The sequence below is a fragment of the Pimephales promelas genome, chromosome 7 (genome assembly GCF_988280905.1).
Source record: "Pimephales promelas chromosome 7, fPimPro1.hap1.1, whole genome shotgun sequence".
Taxonomy (NCBI): domain Eukaryota; kingdom Metazoa; phylum Chordata; class Actinopteri; order Cypriniformes; family Leuciscidae; genus Pimephales; species Pimephales promelas.
Genome location: NC_142775.1, coordinates 7,784,841 through 7,806,975, shown reverse-complemented (window position 1 = coordinate 7,806,975; position 22,135 = coordinate 7,784,841). Strand labels below are relative to the sequence as shown.

The following is a 22,135-nucleotide window of genomic DNA, read 5'->3' as shown; positions in this document are numbered from 1 at the left end:
TCTCCTAAGCCTGGAAATAGTGAATGTTTTTTGAGCAGCAGGATGTATTTATCCACAGTCACACACAGCTGAAGCTCAACCGAAACTATTATTCCGCAAAATGCATGCAGTTTTGCTTTAAACACAATATGTTAACTATCAATGAGTTTAATAACTTTCAACGACTAGTCAAGTTGTTTTTTGAGTGAGCACAGATATACAATTTGTTTGTGATCAAAATTTATTCTTTAAAAGTGAATAACTACATTTGTAGTGTTCTCATTACAATACAATCAGCACTTTATCAAACGCATATATATGTAAACGCATTAAAGAAATATAATCTACAGACATTCCTAATAGAATAAACATACATTTAAAATGTGTCTCCAATATCTGTTGAGTCCTGCTACTGTGACAGTTGGTGAAAAAGAGGAAAATGTATCCAAATGAAAACACACAACCTTACTTGAGTTAACAGTGCTTAAATAAAGCTGTCATAACAGACAGGAAGTGCTGCTCAATTCAAAACAGTCTCGCACAAACACACACAAAGTTTAGGTTGAAAAACACCCCCTACTTGTAGAGTAAAATATGACAAAGAACAATTAACCAATGGAATGTGAGTAACATTAAAGGGTTAGTTCACACAAAATGAAAATTAGCCCATGATTTACTCACCCTCAAATTATCATAGGTGTATATGACATTCTTCTTTCAGACGAATACAATCGGAGTTATATTAAAAAATGCCCAAGCTCCCAAGCTTTATAATGGCAGTGAATGGCCATTTCTGTTTTGAAGTGGATATTTTTCTTACACAAACGCATCACTTCACTTCAGAAGACCTTTATTAACTCCCCAGAGCCGATAATGGATAGATGCACTTTTATGATGGAGAGATGCACTTTTATGATGGACTTTTATGATTGGTAGATGCACTTTTATGATGGGTAGATGCACTTTTATGATGGGTAGATGCACTTTTATGATGTGCAGATGTACTTTTATGATAGATAGATGCACTTTTATGATAGATAGATGCACTTTTATGATGGGTAGATGCACTTTATGATGGTAGATGCAATTTTTTATGATAAACAGATGCACTTTTATGATGGGTAGATGCACTTTTATGATGGATAGATACACTTTCATGATGACAGATGCACTTTCATGATGACAGATGCACTTTCATGATGACAGATGCACTTTTATGATGGATAGATGCACTTTTATGATGTGTAGATTCACTTTTATGATGGGTAGATGCACTTTTATGATAGATAAATGCACTTTTATGATGTGTAGATTCACTTTTATGATGGGTAGATGCACTTTTATGATAGATAAATGCACTTTTATGATGGGTAGATGCACTTTTATGATGGATAGATACACTTTCATGATAGATAGATAGATGCACTTTTATGATGGATAGATGCACTTTTATAATGGATAGATGCACGTTTATGATTGGTAGATGCACTTTTATGATGGATAGATGCACTTTTATGATTTGTAGATGCAATTTTATGGACTTATATATTATAAAGCTTGGAAGAGCCAGGACATTTTTTTATATAACTCCGATTGTATTCGTCTGAAAGAAGAATGTAATGTACATCTAAGCTAATTTTCATTTTTGGGTGAACTATCCCTTTAAAGCCATGTGACTAACAAATCTGATATCTGACTCTGGCTGTTGCATAAATACAAAAAGAACAAATTGGAAGTGCAATAAAGGAAATGCAGCAAAAGGTGATCAGAGGTCTTCATTATCCTCATCATCATTGTCATCATCTGGAAGTCCAAAAGACAGTGAGAATAAAAGGACCACGTGAAAAAGAAAGAAACATGGCAAAAGAGATTGTCTTCTATTCTTCTTCCTCCTCCTCCTCCTCCTCCTCCTCCTCTCCTCCCATGACCTCAACGAGGAGTTCGGCGGTGCAAATGGCCTCCCCGATGCTGTTCATGGCCTTGCAGGTGTACTTTGCGTCATCATCACCGTTGACCTCAGAAATGACCAGACTGCAGTTTCCATCTTCATCATAATCAATCTGAAAATGGCGGGTCTCTTTTATCGGCTGGTCATCCTTATACCACACCACCTCTGGGTCAGGATAACCTGTTCGTACACAAGAAAAAATACATACATAACTATTAAGTAAAATATATTAATAACTTGACGCAAAATGCATGAATATTAAAAGATCCTATTACTGCCATATTACTACTGTCAAAAGTTTGGGGTCAAAGGATGCATTAAATTGATCAAAAGTGAAAGTACATTTCTGAGGGATCATGTAACACTGAAGACTGGAGTAATGATACTGAACATTTAACTTTCATTTAACTTTGACCATTTACTTTGAACTTTGAACTTTAACCATTACCTGAATATTATCTTTTGGGTTTGTTCACCCAAAAATGATCCCATAATTTACTCAACCTCAAGCAATCCTGGGTTTATATGACTTTGTTCTTTCAGCCAAACACAATCAGAGTTATATTTAAAAAAATGTCACGAGGTGACAATTCAGCGGAATCAATTCACGCTGGAAGTGTGTTCCCCCCTGGAAGATTTCAACGACACACCGTGCCAGTTCGCTTGTTGTCAGTTGCCATGACACCGGCAGCTGATTAGCCAAGCGGTACCAGGTGTGGGTGTTTGGTGTGGGGATTTGTGATTGGGTGACATGGCCTAAAGTAGCAGTTAAAAGGAAAAGGAAGAGGCATTCGAGTGTGGTACTCCCCCGGGAGAAAAATTATTCTTTTGGCAGTGGCTTGAATTTGGCAGTGGCTTGAGATCTTTGGAGAGGGCTGTGACGTGTTGGCTAGATAAAGGGTGCAATGGTGATTTGTGAGAATACAAGCTGGAAACGTGAACTGGATGTGAAGTGAGTGAATTGTGGGGATTGAGTCAAGATTGAAGAACGCCATCATTCTTGAGAGGAAGATATGTAATGAAAATCCGGATTCGTGTGAATGCCTGTCTTGCACTGAGTTGAATAAGGAATTGTGAAGTGTATTGATCACAAGTGTAACTGTCACTTAAGAGTGTGAACTGAGTCATCATTGAAATCATGATATCTTCTCCTGAGTATGAGAGAGTATTGAAGACGCTGTTCCCATGCTGTGAGAAGTCATCTGCATCTCTTCATCTCCTGAGTGCTGATTCAGCGTAACAGTGGAAGGATTGATCATTGGATGAGTGCTGGCCTTATTGCACTGAGAGTGAGAGTGGATATGCAGTGCCTAAATTGAAGTGTCACACAGTATTGGACTTGATGTGGAGTTGCAGTGTGTGTATATTTAACTGCCAATATTCCCCAGTTCATATTCTCGCCCAGTGTTTGCTGATCCAAGACCTCAATGTTGAATGTGTATGCTCGCTCCGGCTACAAGTTTCCCCGTTCGATACTGAAGAGAAGTGTGCTTGCCCTGTATAAATCGTTCTGTCTATTTAAATAGAAGATTCTTCGGCTACTGCCTTCTAGGGTTGCAACGGTATGAGATTTTCACGGTATGATAATCGTCTCAGAAAATATCACGGTTTCACGGTTTCACGGTATACGATAATAAACTTACTCATTATTTTAATCAGCATCAGCTACAATGGCCCTTAAATGAATAAAAACAGATATTGTTTTTGGTTGAACATGGTTTATTGTAACAAAGTTTTTTTCAATAGAGTCTTTATGAAATGTATATTTATTTCCTCAGAAATTCTGGGTTGTCTGAAATAACTGGTCTGGATTCTGTGATTGAATACAAAATGTATTTTTGAAAATGCAATCAGATAAAATGTAACAACTTTAGTTTGTCTACACAAGAGAAGTTTAATAAATTAAAACATGGACAAAAAACTATACACAATAGTAATATATTTTAGTCATAGGCTAAACCAAACTTTTTTTTTCCAGGTTGTAGGGGAGAGCGGGGCACAACCTAACGCTTTTTGCTTTTGGCTCAATTAATTAAAAAATAATTAGGTTAGATTAATACTTTTTTTACACAAGCAACATGCACATCTCTGCTACAAGTGAACACTTAAAGTTTTTTTCTAGGACCTACCATTTTTGTACAGTTGCACTGAAAGTGACAGAAGTGCAAATGTTACAACTTACCCCATATGCGGGGTTAATTGTAACAGAGAGAGGGGTTAGTTGTAACACTTGTGTGTAACACACATAATTCAGTACTATTTTATTTGTATAGTTTGATATTGTTTGTGCATCTGTATATCCATACATATCCCTCATCCAATCATCCTTCTATTATGGATCAATATCATGGATAGAGACATAGAAAAGGGCTGCATAGTTTTGCAATAAATAATAATAAATAAAATTATAAATATTGTAATTGCAATTAAATTAGATTTGTGTGTGGCAGCTGCATGATGTACAATTATTATTATTATTAATAATAACAGTAATGATAATACAAATTAGCTTAAAATAAAAATTTAAAGGGTTTATTGCATTAATAACAGGCCATATTTTTAATAAATAAACAAGTTATCATTCATAGAACACTAAATTTTAAACATTTTAAATCCCAACATTGTTTGTGAACGTCTAACAAAGTTAAATGTATACTCAAACCTGAAAAGTTGTGTTGCTCCGTTTTCATTTGATTATCATTGTACACTTGGAGGCTTAGTTGTACCATCTGTTAGAATTAACCCTGCTGTGTATTACATATTTTAAACCTAGCTAACAGTCGCTAGGAATTGCTGACATGTTTCAAAACGGTGCTATGTTTGAGCCAACAAGACGGTGATTAAGGCAATATAAAGTTAGATTTGGTAACGTATACACCCAACTCAGAAACCGAAAAAAACCTATGATGAAAAAATTACTTTCATGGTGTCAAAACACTCTTTGTCCAGTATCTTCACGAAATGTAATCAAAACTTTCCGCAAATTCGCGGGAGACCGTCTTCTGGCAGCAAGAGAAAAATAGCGGAAAGACAGCCTGCTCGATCCTGACGAACTGTGTAAACGGTCCGTGTACATTTAACCCCGCGTTAACACCTACTGAACACCTATGAGTTTCAGTCAGTGTATTTGATGATTATTCTTTAAAAAAATAATTATAAAGTGCACATTAAGTGTTCTCTGTCTAGATATGTTCATGTGTTCACGTCTTCGTAGTGGCTGAGACAGCTTTAAAAACCATGAGCGTCATGCGTACTTGAGTGTGTACTAGATCTACTAGACGAAACGGCGCTGCTCATTCAGAGACACGCTGAAGGGGCTTGCACACCAGTCTTTTTGCGTTGTATATTCACAGACACGCACATCGCGATTTGATTTAGGCTACTGCATAGCTATATTTTGCTTTATTTATCCATCTATCTTTTTAAATCGCACATTTTACGTGGCATCTGTTTTGTAACGCAAAAAGACGCATCTGTGCGTCTTTTTGACAGACCGGGATTCCCTCAGCATGACAGAAATAATATGGCCTTAAGTTATAAAAGTTATGAATAACCTTTATCTTCACGGAGGGATGGTGTTCCTGAATATGGGAGAACATGATCGACGTGTTTACTCCTTTTGCAGCCACTCTTCGTCCACATATCTTGCAAACTGGATATCCATCTTCAAGGACAACATCACGATCGTTTTTCGGATATAAGTTACAAAATATTCCCATACTGCAGATTTTATTTTTTTTTTTGGCGGGAGATAGAGATTCGCAGCCTCTGTCTCGGACATTTTCAGCGCTGTACGGATATGGAGTAAGCAGTCAAGCTGAAAGAAGTTGCATGCGGCAGTGCAGGTGAATTCTGTTTTTTTTTTTTTTTTTTTTTAACCGCGGATAAGCAAATGTGCACGATATGATAATCGTACATGTCAATATCGCGATAAACCGTCATACCGGTATACCGTTACAACCCTACTGCCTTCTTGTGTGACGCCTTTCTGAAGGAGGGACACACCCTAGCCTCAGCGCTGTTTGCTTAGAGCAACACCACCCAGCCGTAAGCCTGATTCTCCATCTTACAGAGGAATGTGCCTGCACCTGTATAAATTGCTTTGTCTGTTTGAATAGATGATTCTGTTGCTCCCGTCTTCTTGTGAGATGTCTGCCTGAAGCAGAGGCCCGCCCTGGTCGCATCGTGTCAGTACAGTCACCCGCTCCAGCCGTAAGTCCTTGCCCTATTGTAAAGAGAAGTGAGCCTGTAAAACTGTCTCTGGATTAGAGGATACCTCTGCTTCAGACTGGAGCCGCCAAGAGAGAAGGATACCCGGAGGGTCTCGCACCTGCTGCCCAGCGACGCTACGGGAGTGTATCCTGCCCTGAGGAGAACATCCGTACCTGGCTACCCACCTGACTGGCCGCGAGTCCGGACACCTACTGAACAGTTGACGACCTGGGAACGTATACCGACTCATCCACCCACCTGTTCTCCAGTGAGGCCCCGCTGCCATCCGAGACTCCGCTTCCCTGTCATCAGAGAGGGAAACTTACCTGCCACTCACCTGTCCGGTCGAAGAATCCCCTCCTAGTCCGTGGTCTTGGTCCTGGCCCGTCCGGATATCTGCCCGCTCGTATTATGCTTGAGAAGGTCTACTTACCACGATACTTACCTGCTTGCCAGACCGGCGGTCGAATCCCTCCTCCTCCGTGGCGGCCAGTGGTACGGGATGGTGCGGTGAATCCCTTGGTTTCCTCCTCCCTGTGGAGAGATACGAAGTCCACATCAAGACTTTTAAAGCCCGCTTTTATTCAATAAAGATTGGTACTTTTAGAATTCTACTTGTCTGTCTGGTCTCTGGTACGCTCCTCAAGGTGGTCCTAGGTTTGAGGGGTGGGTGCAGTCTGGTTGGCCCCCCGACCTGTGACAAATATCCTGGCTCTTTCACGCTTTTTATTGAGAGTGAATGGTACCTTAGATTTTCTGCATCCATCCATCATTTCCGGGTCGGGTCGCGGGGGAAGCAGTCTAAGCAGAGATGCCCAGCCTTCCCTCTCCCTAGACACTTCCTCCAGCTCTTCTGGGTGGACACCGAGGCGTTCCCAGGGAACGTACCAACTCATCCACCCACCTGTTCTCCAGTGAGGCCCCGCTGCCATCCGAGACTCCGCTCACCTGTCATCAGAGAGGGAAACTTACCTGCCACTCACCTGTCCGGTCGAAGAATCCCCTCCTAGTCCGTGGTCTTGGTCCTGGCCCGTCCGGATATCTGCCCGCTCGTATTACGCTTGAGAAGGTCTACTTACCACCTACTTACCATCTACTTAGTCAGACACGAGCATAGCCGTAATGTGCGTGTGGTATGTCCCCATTGAAACATCTCGCAACACGGATGTACCAATACAAACAAATAAAACATCTCCAGGTAACTCTAGTAGATTCATTTATTTCGTTTGTTAAATAAGAGGCGATCTGAAATGTGTTGTTTTTGATCAAGTGACCAAAGTGCTCGTTGGCGCTGCGATCAGTTTCAGTGGATTCAGTGTTCTGTTGTGATATTCAAACGGACGCGAGCTCATTGCTCAATCCGTTGCGGGGACTGACTCATTACGGTGAAATCACAAAACCCAATGCACAAAAAACATGTCCCTGCTTGAAATACAGCCACTAATAAACAATTGGTGTTGATAAGGAATATAAACTATACTATTAGTAAGGATTAGAACCCAGAACCTGTGACACACATGGCAAAAGTTCTTCCTCTGGACCATTATAGTTCATGGGGATATGTATTTAATCACGTGAAAATTGTCACCACTAACAACATATATTAGATCTCATTAAACGACAAATTAAACACAATGTACTATTGTATACTATGTAACACGTCATGCCCTAAGTGAGTGGTATTTACGACAGTAATGTTAAAAACAAGTACTCCACAGTTACTCTAGGGGTCGCTGTTTGACAAAAACAGCATTGTTGTCTGGTGCCCCTTTAACAGTAAAGTGCAGAGAGGAGTACAAATTAGTTGATCAAAACAGAAAATGCTGTTGCATGCCGTATTTTGGCTTCAAGTTTTTTTTTTCTTTCGGAGTTAAACGTCTCGGTTACGTATGTAACCCTCGTTCCCTGAGTAGGGAACGGAGACGTTACGTCAGAAGTGACGGAGATTGGGGGGATTTCGCATAGAAAGCCAATCCTCTTCGAGTATTTAAACACGAGCCAATGGCATGCAATGCCTTGGGGCTGCGGAAATTTGCATAGCGTACTCCGCCCTACTCCGTGAGTATAAAAGGAGGAAGTGAACGCAACCGCAGTATGTCTTCGCTGAGGAGCCAAGACTGAACTCGGCATCTACCCAGCGATACAGCAGAAGTGGCAGGGAGACGTAACGTCTCCGTTCCCTACTCAGGGAACGAGGGTTACATACGTAACCGAGACGTTCCCTTTCGTAGTCACTTCGAGTTACGTCAGAAGTGACGGAGATTGGGGGTCTGTGCCATCACGCCATCTTCAAGCTGTCTTCCAGTGCCCTGCGAAAGACTGAACCCCCGAGCCTTACCTCTTTTTTTTTTTTTTTTTTTGGGGATCCGACTTTGACACAGGATTACCAAGGTACACTGGGAAACATATCCCGAAGGGGACATGCTACCAGCTGCCTACCGAAGGGAGGACTTATGAATACACATATGGCCACATAGGGACGCATATGGAACACTGGAGTACCAACCGCAGGTGGCTACAGATTTAAACTCCAGGGGTGGCAGATGGCTTGCCAAGGGAAGACACATGCTCAGAGAGGCTTACAGTGGATAATACACATGAGACGGTTACCAAGGGGAACCGTGCGCATGGAGGCACCTAGCTAGCATCCAGAGCAACGCAGTGGTGCCTGCATCGTCGGTGCTGGAGGACTCAAGACTTCAATGGAAGAACTGAGGAAATATCGCACTTATCCAGTCCGGGGAGTGGAGTGGCGAGCAAGCGAAGACACCTGAGCGGATCCAGAACTGGCCGAAACGAGTACGTGAGAGGATACCGGCTCAATTCGCAGATTATAGAATCTGGCGAAGGTGTTGGGTGTCGCCCAGCCTGCAGCTCTGCAGATGTCTGTTAGCGAGGCGCCGTGCGCTAAAGCCCAAGAGGAGGCTACACTCCGAGTGGAATGGGCCGTCACACCAAGGGGGCACGGAAGGCCTTGCTGCTGGTAAGACAAAGCAATGGCATCCACAATCCAGTGGGACAGCCGTTGCTTTGAGAGAGCCCTTCCCTTCTGGCTCCCTCCATGACAGACAAAGAGCTGGTCTGAGGTCCTGAAACACTGCGTTCTGTCGACATAGGTGCGGAGAGCACGTACCGGACAGAGCAGTGCCAAGGCTGGGTCTGCCTCCTCCGGGGGCAGCGCTTGCAGGTTCACCACCTGGTCCCGGAAGGGAGTGGTGGGAACCTTGGGCACATATCCAGGCCGGGGTCTCAGGATCACGTGAGAGTAAGCCGGCCCGAACTCCAGGCACGCTTCGTCAACGGAGAATGCGTGCAGGTCCCCCACCCTCTTGATGGAGGCCAATGCAACCAGGAGTGCTGTCTTCATGGACAGAAACTTTAACTCTACCGATTGCAAAGGCTCAAAGGGATGCCTCTGCAGAGCACTTAAAACTACCGAGAGGTCCCAAGAGGGTACGAGGGGAGGACGAGGTGGATGCAGCCTCCTCGCTCCCCTCAGGAACCTGATGACCAGGTCGTGCTTCCCTAAGGACTTACCTTCCACTGCTTCATGAGAAGCGGCAATGGCCGCGACGTAAACCTTAAGGGTGGAGGGCGACAGCCTGCGCTCCAACCCTTCTTGCAGGAAGGAAAGCAGAAGAGCACCAATTGACGAAGAGGTTCCACTTCAACGCATAAAGGTGTCTCGTGGACGACGCTCTTGCGGAAGTGATGGTTGCCGCCACCGCAGGTGGCAGCGAACTCAAACCTGCCTCGTCCCGTCCAGGAGCCACACGTGCAGCCTCCAAAGATCGGGACGAGGGTGCCACAGAGTGCCCCGTCTCTGAGAGAGTAGGTCTTGTCTCAGAGGAATAGGCCAAGGAGGTGCTGTCGCGAGGAGCATGAGATCGGAGAACCACGTCTTGGTGGGCCAGTAGGGGGCTACCAGCAAGACCTGCTCCTCGTCCTCCTTGATTTTGCACAACACCCGTGCAAGGAGGCTCACTGGGGGAAACGCATACTTGCGTGGGCCCCGTGGCCAGCTGTGCGCCAGCACATCCGAACCGAGAGTGCCCCAGGTCAGAGAATAAAACTGGGCGCAGTGGGCTGAGTCCCGGGAGGCGAACAGATCTATCTGTGCCTCCCCGAACTCTTTCCAGATCAGCTGGACCGACTGGGGATGGAGTCGCCACTCGCCGGAGATAGGGCGGACCCGAGACAGCTCGTCGGCTGCCCAGTTCCGGTCTCCAGGAATGTGAACTGCACGAAGGGACCTCAGGTGCTTCTGACTCCATATCAAGAGGTGGCGGGCGAGCTGCGACAACCGGCGCGAGCGTAGACCCCCCTGGTGGTTGATGTACACTACAGCCGTAGTGTTGTCTGAGCGGACAAGCACATGCTGGCCCTTGAGCAACGCTCTGAAGCGGTGCAGGGCGAGCCGTACTGCCAGCAGCTCGAGGCAATTGATGTGCATGAGGCGCTGGGCCCCCGTCCAGGAGCCGGCGGCTGCATGCCCATTGCACATGGCACCCCAACCCGTGGTAGATGCATCCGTGGAGACGATGAGATGCCTGGAAACTCGCTGAATAGGGACGCCCGTCCGTAAAAAGCTGAGGTTCGACCACGGGAAGAAGGTTCGCCGGCATGCCGGAGTCACTGGGACTCGGAGCGAGCCGCGATGCCATGCCCACCTCGGGACTCGATCGCGAAGCCACAGCTGAAGCGGTCTCATATGAAGCAAACCGAGCGGCGTTGCCGCGGCCGCGGATGCCATATGCCCCAGGAGCCTCTGAAAAAGTTTCAGTGGAACCGCACTCTTGCCCTCGAACTGACGAAGACAAGTCAGCAGTGAGTGCGCGCGCTCGTTCGTGAGCTGCGCGGACATGGCGACCGAGTCTATCTCCACGCCGAGAAAAGAGATCCTCTGCACGGGGCAAAGTTTGCTCTTCTCTCGGTTGACCCGAAGGCCCAGACGGGCTAGGTGCCGGAGCACCAAGTCTCTGTGTTCGCAAAGCTGAGCTCGAGAGTGTGCTAGTATCAGCCAGTCGTCGAGATAATTCAGGATGCGAACCCCGTGTTCGCGAAGGGGAACAAGGGCTGCCTCGACGATCTTCGTGAAGACGCGAGGGGACAGAGCTAACCCGAATGGGAGAACGGCGTACTGATATGCCTGGCCCTCGAAGGCAAACCGAAGAAACGGTCTGTGTCGAGGTAAGATGGACACATGGAAGTACGCGTCCTTCAGGTCGATCGCTGCAAACCAATCCTGATACCGAACACATTCGAAAATGCGTTTGGCCGTGAGCATCTTGAACGGTAGTCGATGGAGAGAACGGTTCAAAATGCGCAGGTCCAGGATCGGTCGTAACCCACCGGTCTTCTTGGGGACAATGAAGTAGGGGCTGTAAAACCCGGACCTCACCTCGGCTGGAGGGACCGTCTCGATTGCACCCTTCGCCAGCAGGGTCGCAATCTCCGCTCTCAGGACTGGGGCATTGCCACCGACTATCGTGGAGCGAACTCCCCTGCAGCGGGGAGGAGACCGTGCGAACTGAATCGCGTAGCCGAATCTGATCGTTCTGATGACCCAGCGGGATACCCCGGGAAGCGCTAGCCAGGCTTCCAGGAAGTGAGCCAACGGGGTCATGTGAACCACAGACGTCCCCCCGGAGGGGCAGCGTGGCGGGTCGACTGGCACGCGTGCAGGAGTTACCCCGCTCGGATGCGTCGAAGCCCGCTCCCCGACAGAAGGGACCAGGGAAAGCGGAGCGTTCCGCGGGGGTCCGTTCTGCCGGGGGTCTGGCGAGAGAGGGGGAAGGGATTGGTGTAGCCCGGGGACGACACACGCACCCTTCCGCGCCCTCCGAGACAGAGAGGAGTGAGTGGGCCGACACACTGGGGCATCGGGGGCACTCACTCCAGTCTGTGAGCTCAGTGAGGATGACAAGTCTTTCTTTAACCAGTTCTGGGTGCTGCCCACCCGTGGGTGAGCAGCGGGGAGCTGAGAACAAAAGATTCTCCCCCGGCCCTTCACCGGGGGAAGGAGGGGGCCTGCTACCGCCTCCTGGGAAAGACTCGAGATCGACACTGAGCCGCCCGTGTCAGGATCTTCGCTTGGCCTGGCGTTTAGCGGGGCGAGCGGCCTGAGGGGGCTGTGACGCCGGCCTGCGGCCTCCTCGACGCCGGGGCCCGGGTGAAGGCTGCTGCTGGGGCCGGGCGGGAGGGAGGGGAGCCGCAGGGGGGCGTCCTCGGCGGCGAGCAGGGGGAGGCACCTGTGCCGACGACTGGGTGGAGGCAGCAGCTGGTCGTCGGGGCAGGATGTGTTTGATGGCCTCCGTCTGCTTCTGCGCGGTGGAGAACTGTTGGGCGAAGTCCTCGACCGCACCGCCGAAAAGGCCAACCTGGGATAGCGGAGCGTCGAGCAGACGAGTCCGCTCAGCGCTCCGCGTATCCGCCAGGTTGAGCCACAGATGACGCTCCTGAACCACGCTAGTGGCCATCACCTGACCAACGGCGCGAGCAGCCACCTTCGTTGCCCGGAGAGCAAGGTCAGTGGCGGACCGCAGTTCTTTGAATGCCGTCGGATCAGTCCCGCCCTCGTGCATGTCTCTGAGCAACTTCGCTTGGAAGACCTGCAAAGTGGTCATAGCATGCAGAGCGGAGGCCGCCTGTCCCGCCGCTCTGTAGGATCGCGCCGCCATAGCAGACGAGAACCCACAGGCTTTGGATGGGTGCTTAGGAGGACCACGGGTGGAAGCGCTCTGTGGACACAGCTGCATCGCAACAGAGCGCTCCACCGGGGGCATCCCAGTGTACCCACGGGCGGCCCCGCCGTCGAGGGGGGGAAAGGCGGGGGAGAGATCGCGCTCTCGAGTGGACAAAGGAGCCCCCCAAGAGCGCGATAACTCCGCATGCAGCTCGGGGAAAAAAGGAATTGGAGTCGGCCGTGGCTTTGCAGCGGCAGCCTTGTCCAAAAACCAATTATCCATCCGTGAGAGGTCGGGGCAGGATGGAGGTTTCCATTCTAGCCCGATACTCCCAGCGGCTCGAGACAGCATGGCCGTCATCTCGGGATCTGACGCGGACAACGCTGGGACTCCCGAAGGAGGCAACGCAGCCGGATCTTCCTCTCCCGAGGAATCAAGCCCGCCTAGTGATGCTGTAATAGACATCGCATCATCATCTGGGGCGCTGCTCGAAGCAGCCGGTGCCGCCGAAGAGACAACCGACCGAGTCGAACTAGCGCCCGCTGGCTCACGCACTGAGGCGGGAGGTGTGGCCCGAGGAATCGTCGGGGCTTTATCCCACACCGTCACCGTTAGATCGCCCGGTCCCCGGGTCGACGGGCCCCCTTTCGTGAAGGAAGCCGATCGAGTAGGGGGGACCGGGGCTCTCACTCTAGTGAGATCATTGAGCCGCGACCTCAGTGTGGAGATGGTCATGCTCCCACAGAAGGAACATGAGTCATCCACGAACGCTGCTGCTGCATGCTGAATGCCCAAGCAAACAAAGCAGCGTTCGTGACCATCAGATGACGACAGAAATCTACCACATCCAGAAGGGCACGGGCGAACCATCTTTAAAAAGACGTGCCGCGTGCAGCTCTTTTACAGAGAGGAGAGAAATTCACTCTTTCAGCGCTGAGGCTACCAGGGAGAAGCGCAAAGTCTGGCAAACCACTGCACAGATCGCAGGCAATGCAGAATCTCGCTGGGTACCGCCGTCACACCAACACTGAAGAGGACGCTCGTCTCGAAGAGTCTTGAATCAGCTTTGAGGAGTGAACAGGTTCTCTTGGCTCCGAAGCGAAAACATACTGCGGTTGCGTTCACTTCCTCCTTTTATACTCACGGAGTAGGGCGGAGTACGCTATGCAAATTTCCGCAGCCCCAAGGCATTGCATGCCATTGGCTCGTGTTTAAATACTCGAAGAAGATTGGCTTTCTATGCGAAATCCCCCCAATCTCCGTCACTTCTGACGTAACTCGAAGTGACTACGAAAGGGAACTGTGGTTATGTCCCATCAGCAAGTCGCTGCAGCGGTCATGTCAGACGGGGGTTCAGGGTTTTTTCAGTAAGTTTCACATTCCTGTACCGGCTTGCTGCTTCAGTTAACCGTGTGAGACTGTCTCGTGACATGCTTGATCAGATTTGAGGTAGAATTTTGACATTCTGCAACGGGGGTCCTGTTTCCAGATCAGGATGCTCTCTGCATAGTACGCAAGTCTCTCTCTCGCTCTCCTCGTTGTGTGCGCGATACAATGTTTGGACTTTGGAACACAGTCTCGCATGCGCGCTCACTCTAGATTGCAGGAGATTTTAACTAATTTGCGGTATAACTAGTCAATCACAAATGTGGCTCAACGGTTAGATTTATAGATAAACTCATCTTTCAGGCATTTGACCGACGGGGTTGACACTTCAGCGCGAGAAATCGGGGGTGTGTCGTGTGAGCGTGTGTGAGTTGACAGCTCTGCTGCTCTCTCCCGTGCTCTAGTCGTCTCTCACTGATGTCGCGGCGCTCATACATCATTGTTATTCACGCAGGACCCATGTCACGAGACAGTCTGACTAAACAAAATCACGGTTAACTAACGGAGTAACGCAGGCTGTTTACGGGGAAGTAACGGTAATCTAATTACTGTTTTTTCAATTGTAATCCCTTACTTTACTCATTACTAGAAAAAAGTAATTGGATTACAGTAACGTGTTACTTCTAACGCGTTACTGCCCATCAGTGGTCATGAGTCAGGTCAGAGGTCACTCATCTGCTGGAACTCGACTTGCAGCCAGTGATTATAGTTGATAAAGTTATAAATACGGATTTTTCTTACAAAAACGCATGGCTTTGCTTAGAACTCCCTGGAGCCATATTTATAAGTAAATCCTAATCATGATATGTATGGGACAGGAAAAGTGGCTGTGGTAAACATTTCAACACATTGGGCATGTGGTATTAAGTAATCTTTAAAACTGTAATTTTATTTTACACCACATGTAATCAATGCACCATATTTTATCCATAGATTATTTTAGCATTATGTAACCAAATAATTTTACCTTCAATTTTGCAGTCGAATCGTGCAGCGCTGCCCTCCACCACCTCGACGTCTTTAATAACAGTGCTGAACGTGGGTTTCATTAGAGTCTTCTGCTCCAATTCAGCGGAAAACTGTTTGTCCTCTATGACAGATAAACAGGAAGATTTTGGACATTAATAACAATGTTAACAACTTTTAACATTTTACAGAACATGTTAACATTTACTAACTAAATTGTATGAATTTAGTAGTAAAGACAGAGGTTTGAAATAAGAAATATTTTTACACATAAAAATGTAAGGGCTGCATGTAGTGCAGTATTTCACCTTTAAGACAAGACATAGAGTACAGGTACGATAACACAATGTTTTTCTTTTTTCTCATCAAAGACAGCCTCAATTTTAAAAATATACTTTTAAATAAGCACACTTCTTTAGCACACTGTCTGGCTGTGTTAAAGAGGACCTATGCACTTTTAGGCTTGATTTTGTCTTTGGGGTCTACTAGTTTTCATACTTAAATGTTCAGAAAAAAAAATCAAAAATCAAAACATATTTTACACTGTTGCCTCTCTTCCCAATCTGTCAGTAACGCTCTGAGGTGTGTTTCCAGAAAGCATTGTTAGCCAACTATGGTCGCAAGTTCTGTCATTATCAACATAGTTTAACAATTTGGGATTTTCCGGAAACCATAGTTCCAACAAACATTCCCAAACAGCAGCGTAAACTCACATGGTTGTAACTTCAGCTCTCAACCTGTGGTTAGAAGCATAGTTTCTTGTTAAATGACATGTGAACCTAAATAGATCATGCTTTTAGGTACGATAAGCAAGCTAACATTTAGTATATTCTATACATTTTATTCTATTTAAAGGGATACTTCACCTCTGGAAAGATGAATGTGTATTTAAAATGGGTAATTTGTGTTGAAGAAATGTGAAATTATTTTAGAATTTCAAGCTTTCTAGACTGAGAAAAGCCAGAAAATGTATTTTTGGCTTAAGTGAATGAACGACAACAAAATGCACTTGCTTCGCTGCCCTAGGAGGCCACGCCTACCGGTAACAGAGCGTAGTAGTGTAACAACAAGTCTAGTGATGAGTCTGCCCGGGATTTTCGGGATTGCCCAAAATGTCAGAGATTCGGCTTGTTCGTTCTACAATCGCCATTCATCATGTTTACCGTGCTGAGCAGGACGAGTGAGGGCCACGGGAGAACGCAGCGAGGACGGTGGCGTGATTACCAATGAGAGACGCCTGTGAGACGCACCGGTCTTGTATCTCTCACGGAGAAGCGGGAATGTTAAAACGCATATCAACTGATCACTCGTTTAGTGTTCATGTAAACACTACATTCAGATTCACCAATAAAATGAATTGTGTTAGATTCAAACAAAAGGTGTGCATGTGAACAATGAATGGTGACTGCAGAAAGCAAAAGCTGAATCCCTGACATCGACGGCCGGACATGTCCGGGAAAAAGAGGCTCGTAACCCTTACTAAGCTTTCTCCATAGAACAAGAGCCTGCTAGCTTAGCTTTCAATAAAAGATGGCTGACACTATGTGTTCATTCTGTGAGTGAGATCGCACCCTCTATGGGCGTGTTGAGAACATGCGGGACAGACCGTACTACTGACTAGTCTTTAGCCTCTGGGCAAAAAATCCTCAGATGACACAAAATGACGATTTTTGCATCATCAGAGGATTTTTTACAGACAAAAAAAAAACATTAATTTCTCATCTCAGGGGGATATGAGGGTGGAAAGCATGGCGATTCGAAAATACTACAGGTGTTCTACTAATACAAAGCTTAATGCTAAATCCTGAAGTATCCCTTTAAATATAGGACACATGTGTAAAATGCGCAAGAGAACTCTGGACTATGATGTACAAGGGAACCTGCAAGGAATCAAATATATCAAAATAACACAGAACAAAAACAGTGAAATAGTCATTAGGTGTCATGTTCTTTACAGCCGCATCTCAGAGATCTCAAGTAGATGAATTAGTAGAAATTACCAGTATCATCCACCTGTGCATGTCTTTAATGACAGTCCAACTGTATTTTAACCAATATGGTTCAAACAAAAAGGTGCGACTATGTTACTACAGTTTTGGGAAACATTGGTCAACCGTTTCAAGTGTGTCAGAAATGTCATGGCCCCATAACTGCATTAGATCCAGGGTGGAAAAAAACAGCGTCTCTTGGACATGGCAACAACACACTACTAATGCAACTCTGCCCCGTTAATTTGCGTATGCCCTAGCTGGGAAGTATTTAAATGAGGAACACTGTGATGTGTTTGTTCATGGAATAAAACTCAAGACTATACAGTTGAGGTCTTCCAGGGAGTTCAGAAACAGTGAAACAGAGAATACTGTAACTCCCTTTGGAGTGACTTGGTGCTTTAGAACTTTGCAGACTTTTTCAATGCTCAAACAGCAACATTCCACACTAAAGAAAGTAAAATTTAAAAAAGTATATCAAAACAATTCATTAGTTGAGTCACTACTAGTATTTTATTTAAGGGTGGGTCAATCAGAAATGTTGTACCTTCAGTGGGGGAACCCTTTTTGGCATGAACCCCTGCCATCAATGCCATGTTAGACAGTCGACCAATAGCTCGTACCGCATGTCCTGTTTTCTGGAGAAGAGAGTGCAAAACTATCAGTTCCATATCGAGGGAACTCAACACTGTGTCGATAAAATCGACTCTTTGGGGATGCTCCTTAAGTGTGCGCCTCTGAAGTATGAATGAAACTAATCCAATCCTGATTGGTGTTGCGTCGTGACGTAACATGTGACGGCATACCCGGAAGTATAAAAGTGACACTGTCACAACACACACTAGCTTTCGCTCTTCAGCAAGCGCTCTATGTGAAAACTGTCTGTCTTATTTGCTGTTGTTTGTCTCTTATATAGTAAAAAGAATGTCCAGTGAACAATTCAAGTGATGTGTGCATCCCTGCCCTCGCTTCATCACGGGTGGGGACACACACTCTCTGTGTGTGAGTTGTTTGGGAGTGCAGCACGCACAGGCAGCTCTCGAGCGGGCTGCTTGTGAAAACTGCGATGCTATGCCCATTAGAGTGCTGCGCTCCCGGCTGGCGTGCTTCGATGAGCACGGTCAGGCTCGCGTTCCCCAGGGTTCCGGTCCCGCATTTGTTGAGGCGATACGGCGATTGAGATCCTGGGGTTCGCAGCAGGATCAGGCAGAGGAGAATGAGAATGCTGAGGCATTTTCTCGTTCTCCACCTGCAGGTCCTGCAGCCTCTGAAAGTGGTGCGGGAGCCCACGTTGCGGTTTCTCCTGCCCACGATCAGGTTCCAATGCTCAAGCTGTCTGATTCTGAGGAAGTAGACGTGCTCAGCATTGAGGTGGATGACCGTGAGTTTAGCACGGCAGCGCAAGGCCAGAGTTATGAAGAGCTGGTTGAGGTTGTGACTCGCGCTGTGGCCAGATTAAACATCAGCTGGCCACAAAATGAGCAGGAAACGCAAGTTAAAAGTAAACTTGATGAGCGTTTCCTGCAGCGCAGGTCACAGCCTCACCGCCAAGGTTTGCCGTTTTTCCCCGATCTCCACAAAGAGATCGCAAAATTGTGGGATAAACCACATTCGTCCCGTGTCTCCAGCCCCATCGATTACAGTAATGTTTTGGGGGCACGGGACATGGGCTATGGGAAGATGCCGAAGGTGGAAGAGGCTTTAGTGAGTTATCTTTCACCTGAGTCGGCGTCTTCCCTAAAAACCCTGGTATTGCCTAGTAAGCCCTGCAGGGATAGATCTGCACTTATTGGCAGGGCTTATATGGCGGCAGGTCGGGCTGGTTCATGTCTGCACTCAATGGCGATCTTGCAGGCATACCAGGCCGACCTCCTGAAAGATTTGGACGAGGGGGAGGGGCCGACTCCGGAGGATGTCGCGGAGTTAAGGAAAGCCACAGATCTGTCTCTCCGGGCCACGAGAGAGACAGCCCGTGCCATTGGCCGCTCAATGGCGGCCATGGTGGCTACAGAGAGGCATCTGTGGATTTTCTGCTGGATGCGCCGCTCTCGCCTTCTGGCCTGTTTGGCGACGCCGTTATTTTGGTCGTCGACAGGTTCCAGGAGGCGAAGGAACAGTCTGCGGTGTTCAAGCAGTACCTCCCCCGAAAGGCAAAGTCCAAATCAAGTAGGGTGGGGCAAAGCGATCAGCCCCAGCCATCAGCCAGCTCCTCACACTGGGCAGAGCAAAGAGAGAGCGTTTCCTCCAGAGCCCCTCCTCCGGGAACTTGGCAACAGAGGAAACGCTCTCAAAAGTCGAAGTCCTCCAGCCAGAAGACCTGAGGGATATCATTCAGGCTAGGAGGACTTCAGGAAAGAGGTCCTAACTGTGGTGGGACCCTGGAGGGCTGTCCCCTCCGCTGTGGGGCAACCAAGGTTGTTCTCACAGCGGAGCCCTCTTGGAAAGGATGCATGCTGCCCGCCGTTAGCAACGCTTCGGGCCGCATCCATTTCCAGCGAAAATGTTATAACAAAGCATCAACTATGGTCAAAAGACCGTATCGACTACAACCTGCCGGTATTCCGCTTCAGGGAGTCGAGAAAGATGCTCAACAAACACCAGAGGCCAGTCTCGAGGGGCTGGTACCCCTAGTAGATTTTGTAGAGGAGTGGTATCATCTCCCCAACATAGCTGCATGGGTCCTGCAGATAATAAGATCTGGGTACAGACTGCAGATCGCGCACCGCCCCGGGGGATGGAGACGTCATCCGGAGGTGGTGAAGTAGATATGGAAGAGGTTTTGACCAATGGAAGTGGATCTGTTTGCGTCTCGAGAGACGTCCCACTGTCCACTTTGGTTCTCCCTCTCACATCCAGCCCCACTGGGGTTGGATGCCATGGTACAGGCCTGGCCGAGGCTTCACCTGTACGCATTTCCCCCGATCGCTCTGCTCCCGGGAGTCCTGGAGAGGGTCCGTCAGGAGGGCATCAGTCTACTTCTGGTTGCCCCAATGTGGCCGACACGAGTATGGTTTTCGGACATAATATCACTCCTCATAACTCCGCCATGGCAGATTCCTCTGAGATTCCTTCGATCTTCCACCCTCGTCCGGAGCTGTGGAAGCTGGGGGTCTGGCCTCTAAGGGGGTTCAGTACCTGAATGCTGGTCTATCAGCTGGAGTGGTTGAAACCATACTTAGCTCTAGGGCTCCATCTACCAGGAGATTATATGGCCTCAAGTGGAATGTGTTCGTCACTTGGTGTAGAGAACATGAGTTAGATCCAGTAAACTGCCTGGTGGCTTCAGTTCTGGATTTTCTCCAAGATCGTTTCTCTGCGGGTCTCTCCCCATCCACTCTTAAGGTGTACGTGGCTGCCATTTCGGCTTTCCAAGCGCCATTAGATGATGGGCCTTTGGGGAGGCACCAGTTGGTCATTCGATTTCTTCGTGGTACTTGGAGGATGAGGCCGGCAACCAGGTCCAGGGTTCCTGCCTGGGACCTGGCAATAGTTCTGGAAGGGTTATCCCTGGCTCCCTTCGAACCTTTCGAGTCGGCTTCGCCTAAGGACTTAACACTGAAAATGTTTTTTCTCTTGGCTATTACCTCACTCAAGAGGGTGGGAGATCTCCAATCCCTGGCAGTAACGCCGGCTTGCTTGGAGTTTGCCCCTGGTAGAGTAAAAGCCTTTTTGCACCCGAGTCCAGGCAACGTGCCTAAAGTTCCATCGAATACGGCTCGTTCTATAGTCCTTCAGGCTTTCCATCCTCCGGTGGAAGAGGAGAGGCTTCACTTGCTCTGCCCCGTCAGAGCTTTGAGCTTATACGTTGAGAGGTTCTCTTCTTGGAGAAGGTCGGACCAATTGTTGGTATGTTTTGGGTCACCTAAGAGGGGGCTTCCGGCAACCAAACAGACTATTAGTAACTGTATTGTCCAGGCTATTACTGAGGCTTATAAGGTGCGCGGGTTGCCTTCAACTTTGGCCTTAAGGGCTCACTCAACTAGAGGCATGGCTTCCTCTAGGGCCCTTCTTTCGGGAGTACCTCTGCAGGAGATCTGTGAGGCAGCCGGCTGGGCTACCCCACATACTTTCATTAGGTTTTACAGTCTCCACCTTCCCAGTACGCCCGATGAACACGTGCTCAGTCCTTGCTGAGTGCCTATACTGTTTCACTCCGGGGCGGGCCTATTCGGTGCGTGGCCTAGTGGGCACTCATTCCCCAAAGAGTCGATTTTATTGACGCAGTGTTGAGTTCCCTCGATAGGGAACGTCTCGGGTTATGACTATAACCCTTGTTCCCTGAGAAGGGAATGAGACACTGCGTCGTGCTGCCACGCCCCTTAAGACCCTTGAGTGCCTTGCTTCATCGCGAGGCTAGTGTGTGTTGTGACAGCGTCACTTTTATACTTCCGGGTATGCCGTCACATGTTACGTCACGACGCAACACCAATCAGGATTGGATTAGTTTCATTCATACTTCAGAGGCGCACGCTTAGGGAGCGTCCCCAAAGAGTCGATTTTATCGACGCAGTGTCTCGTTCCCTTCTCAGGTAACAAGGGTTATAGTCATAACCTGAGACGTTATCAATTTATTCACTAACACATCAGAAACAGAACTGTGATAGACACACTGCAAGAAGATCTTGAGCTTGTTTTAATCAGACTTTCAATAATACAAGGATAAAACATTTTATGTCATATTATTATTCTAGATCCTAACCTGCCACTTTCTTCTCAGAATATACTTCTTCATCCTCTCTTTAGAAAGCTTCTTGGCCTCCATGATGGAGGTGTCCTGTTTGAGCCATGGGTGCTGGAAACACTGATCGCAGGTCAGACGTGCTCTGCAGACAAAAAAACACAGAGTGATATGCTGAGAGAGAGAGGGGGGAAATGTGAAAAAGAAAATGTAGAGTCTCAGACAAAGAATTGTACCTCAGAGAGCACTGATGCATGATGCAAGACGGGGGAAATCAAGTAAATCAGATATT

The 22,135-nt window shown here is 47.6% G+C and overlaps 1 protein-coding gene across 7 annotated transcripts in view; it reads right to left on the bottom strand.

Moving 5' to 3' along the window:
- Positions 1 to 1,673: 1,673 nt before the first annotated feature.
- The window catches only part of mylka (myosin, light chain kinase a), a 167,913-nt gene continuing 147,451 nt past the window's right edge, over positions 1,674 to 22,135 (bottom strand). For all 7 annotated transcript variants that reach the window (XM_089133013.1, XM_089133011.1, XM_089133012.1 and 4 more), the window contains 4 exons: positions 21,865 to 21,988; positions 17,713 to 17,803; positions 15,179 to 15,301; positions 1,674 to 2,107 (listed from right to left, as the gene is read on the bottom strand). In XM_089133013.1, the coding sequence (XP_088989139.1) occupies positions 1,857 to 2,107; positions 15,179 to 15,301; positions 17,713 to 17,803; positions 21,865 to 21,988 (589 nt within the window). In that variant the 3' untranslated portion in view covers positions 1,674 to 1,856. The remainder of the gene's footprint in view (positions 2,108 to 15,178; positions 15,302 to 17,712; positions 17,804 to 21,864; positions 21,989 to 22,135) is intronic.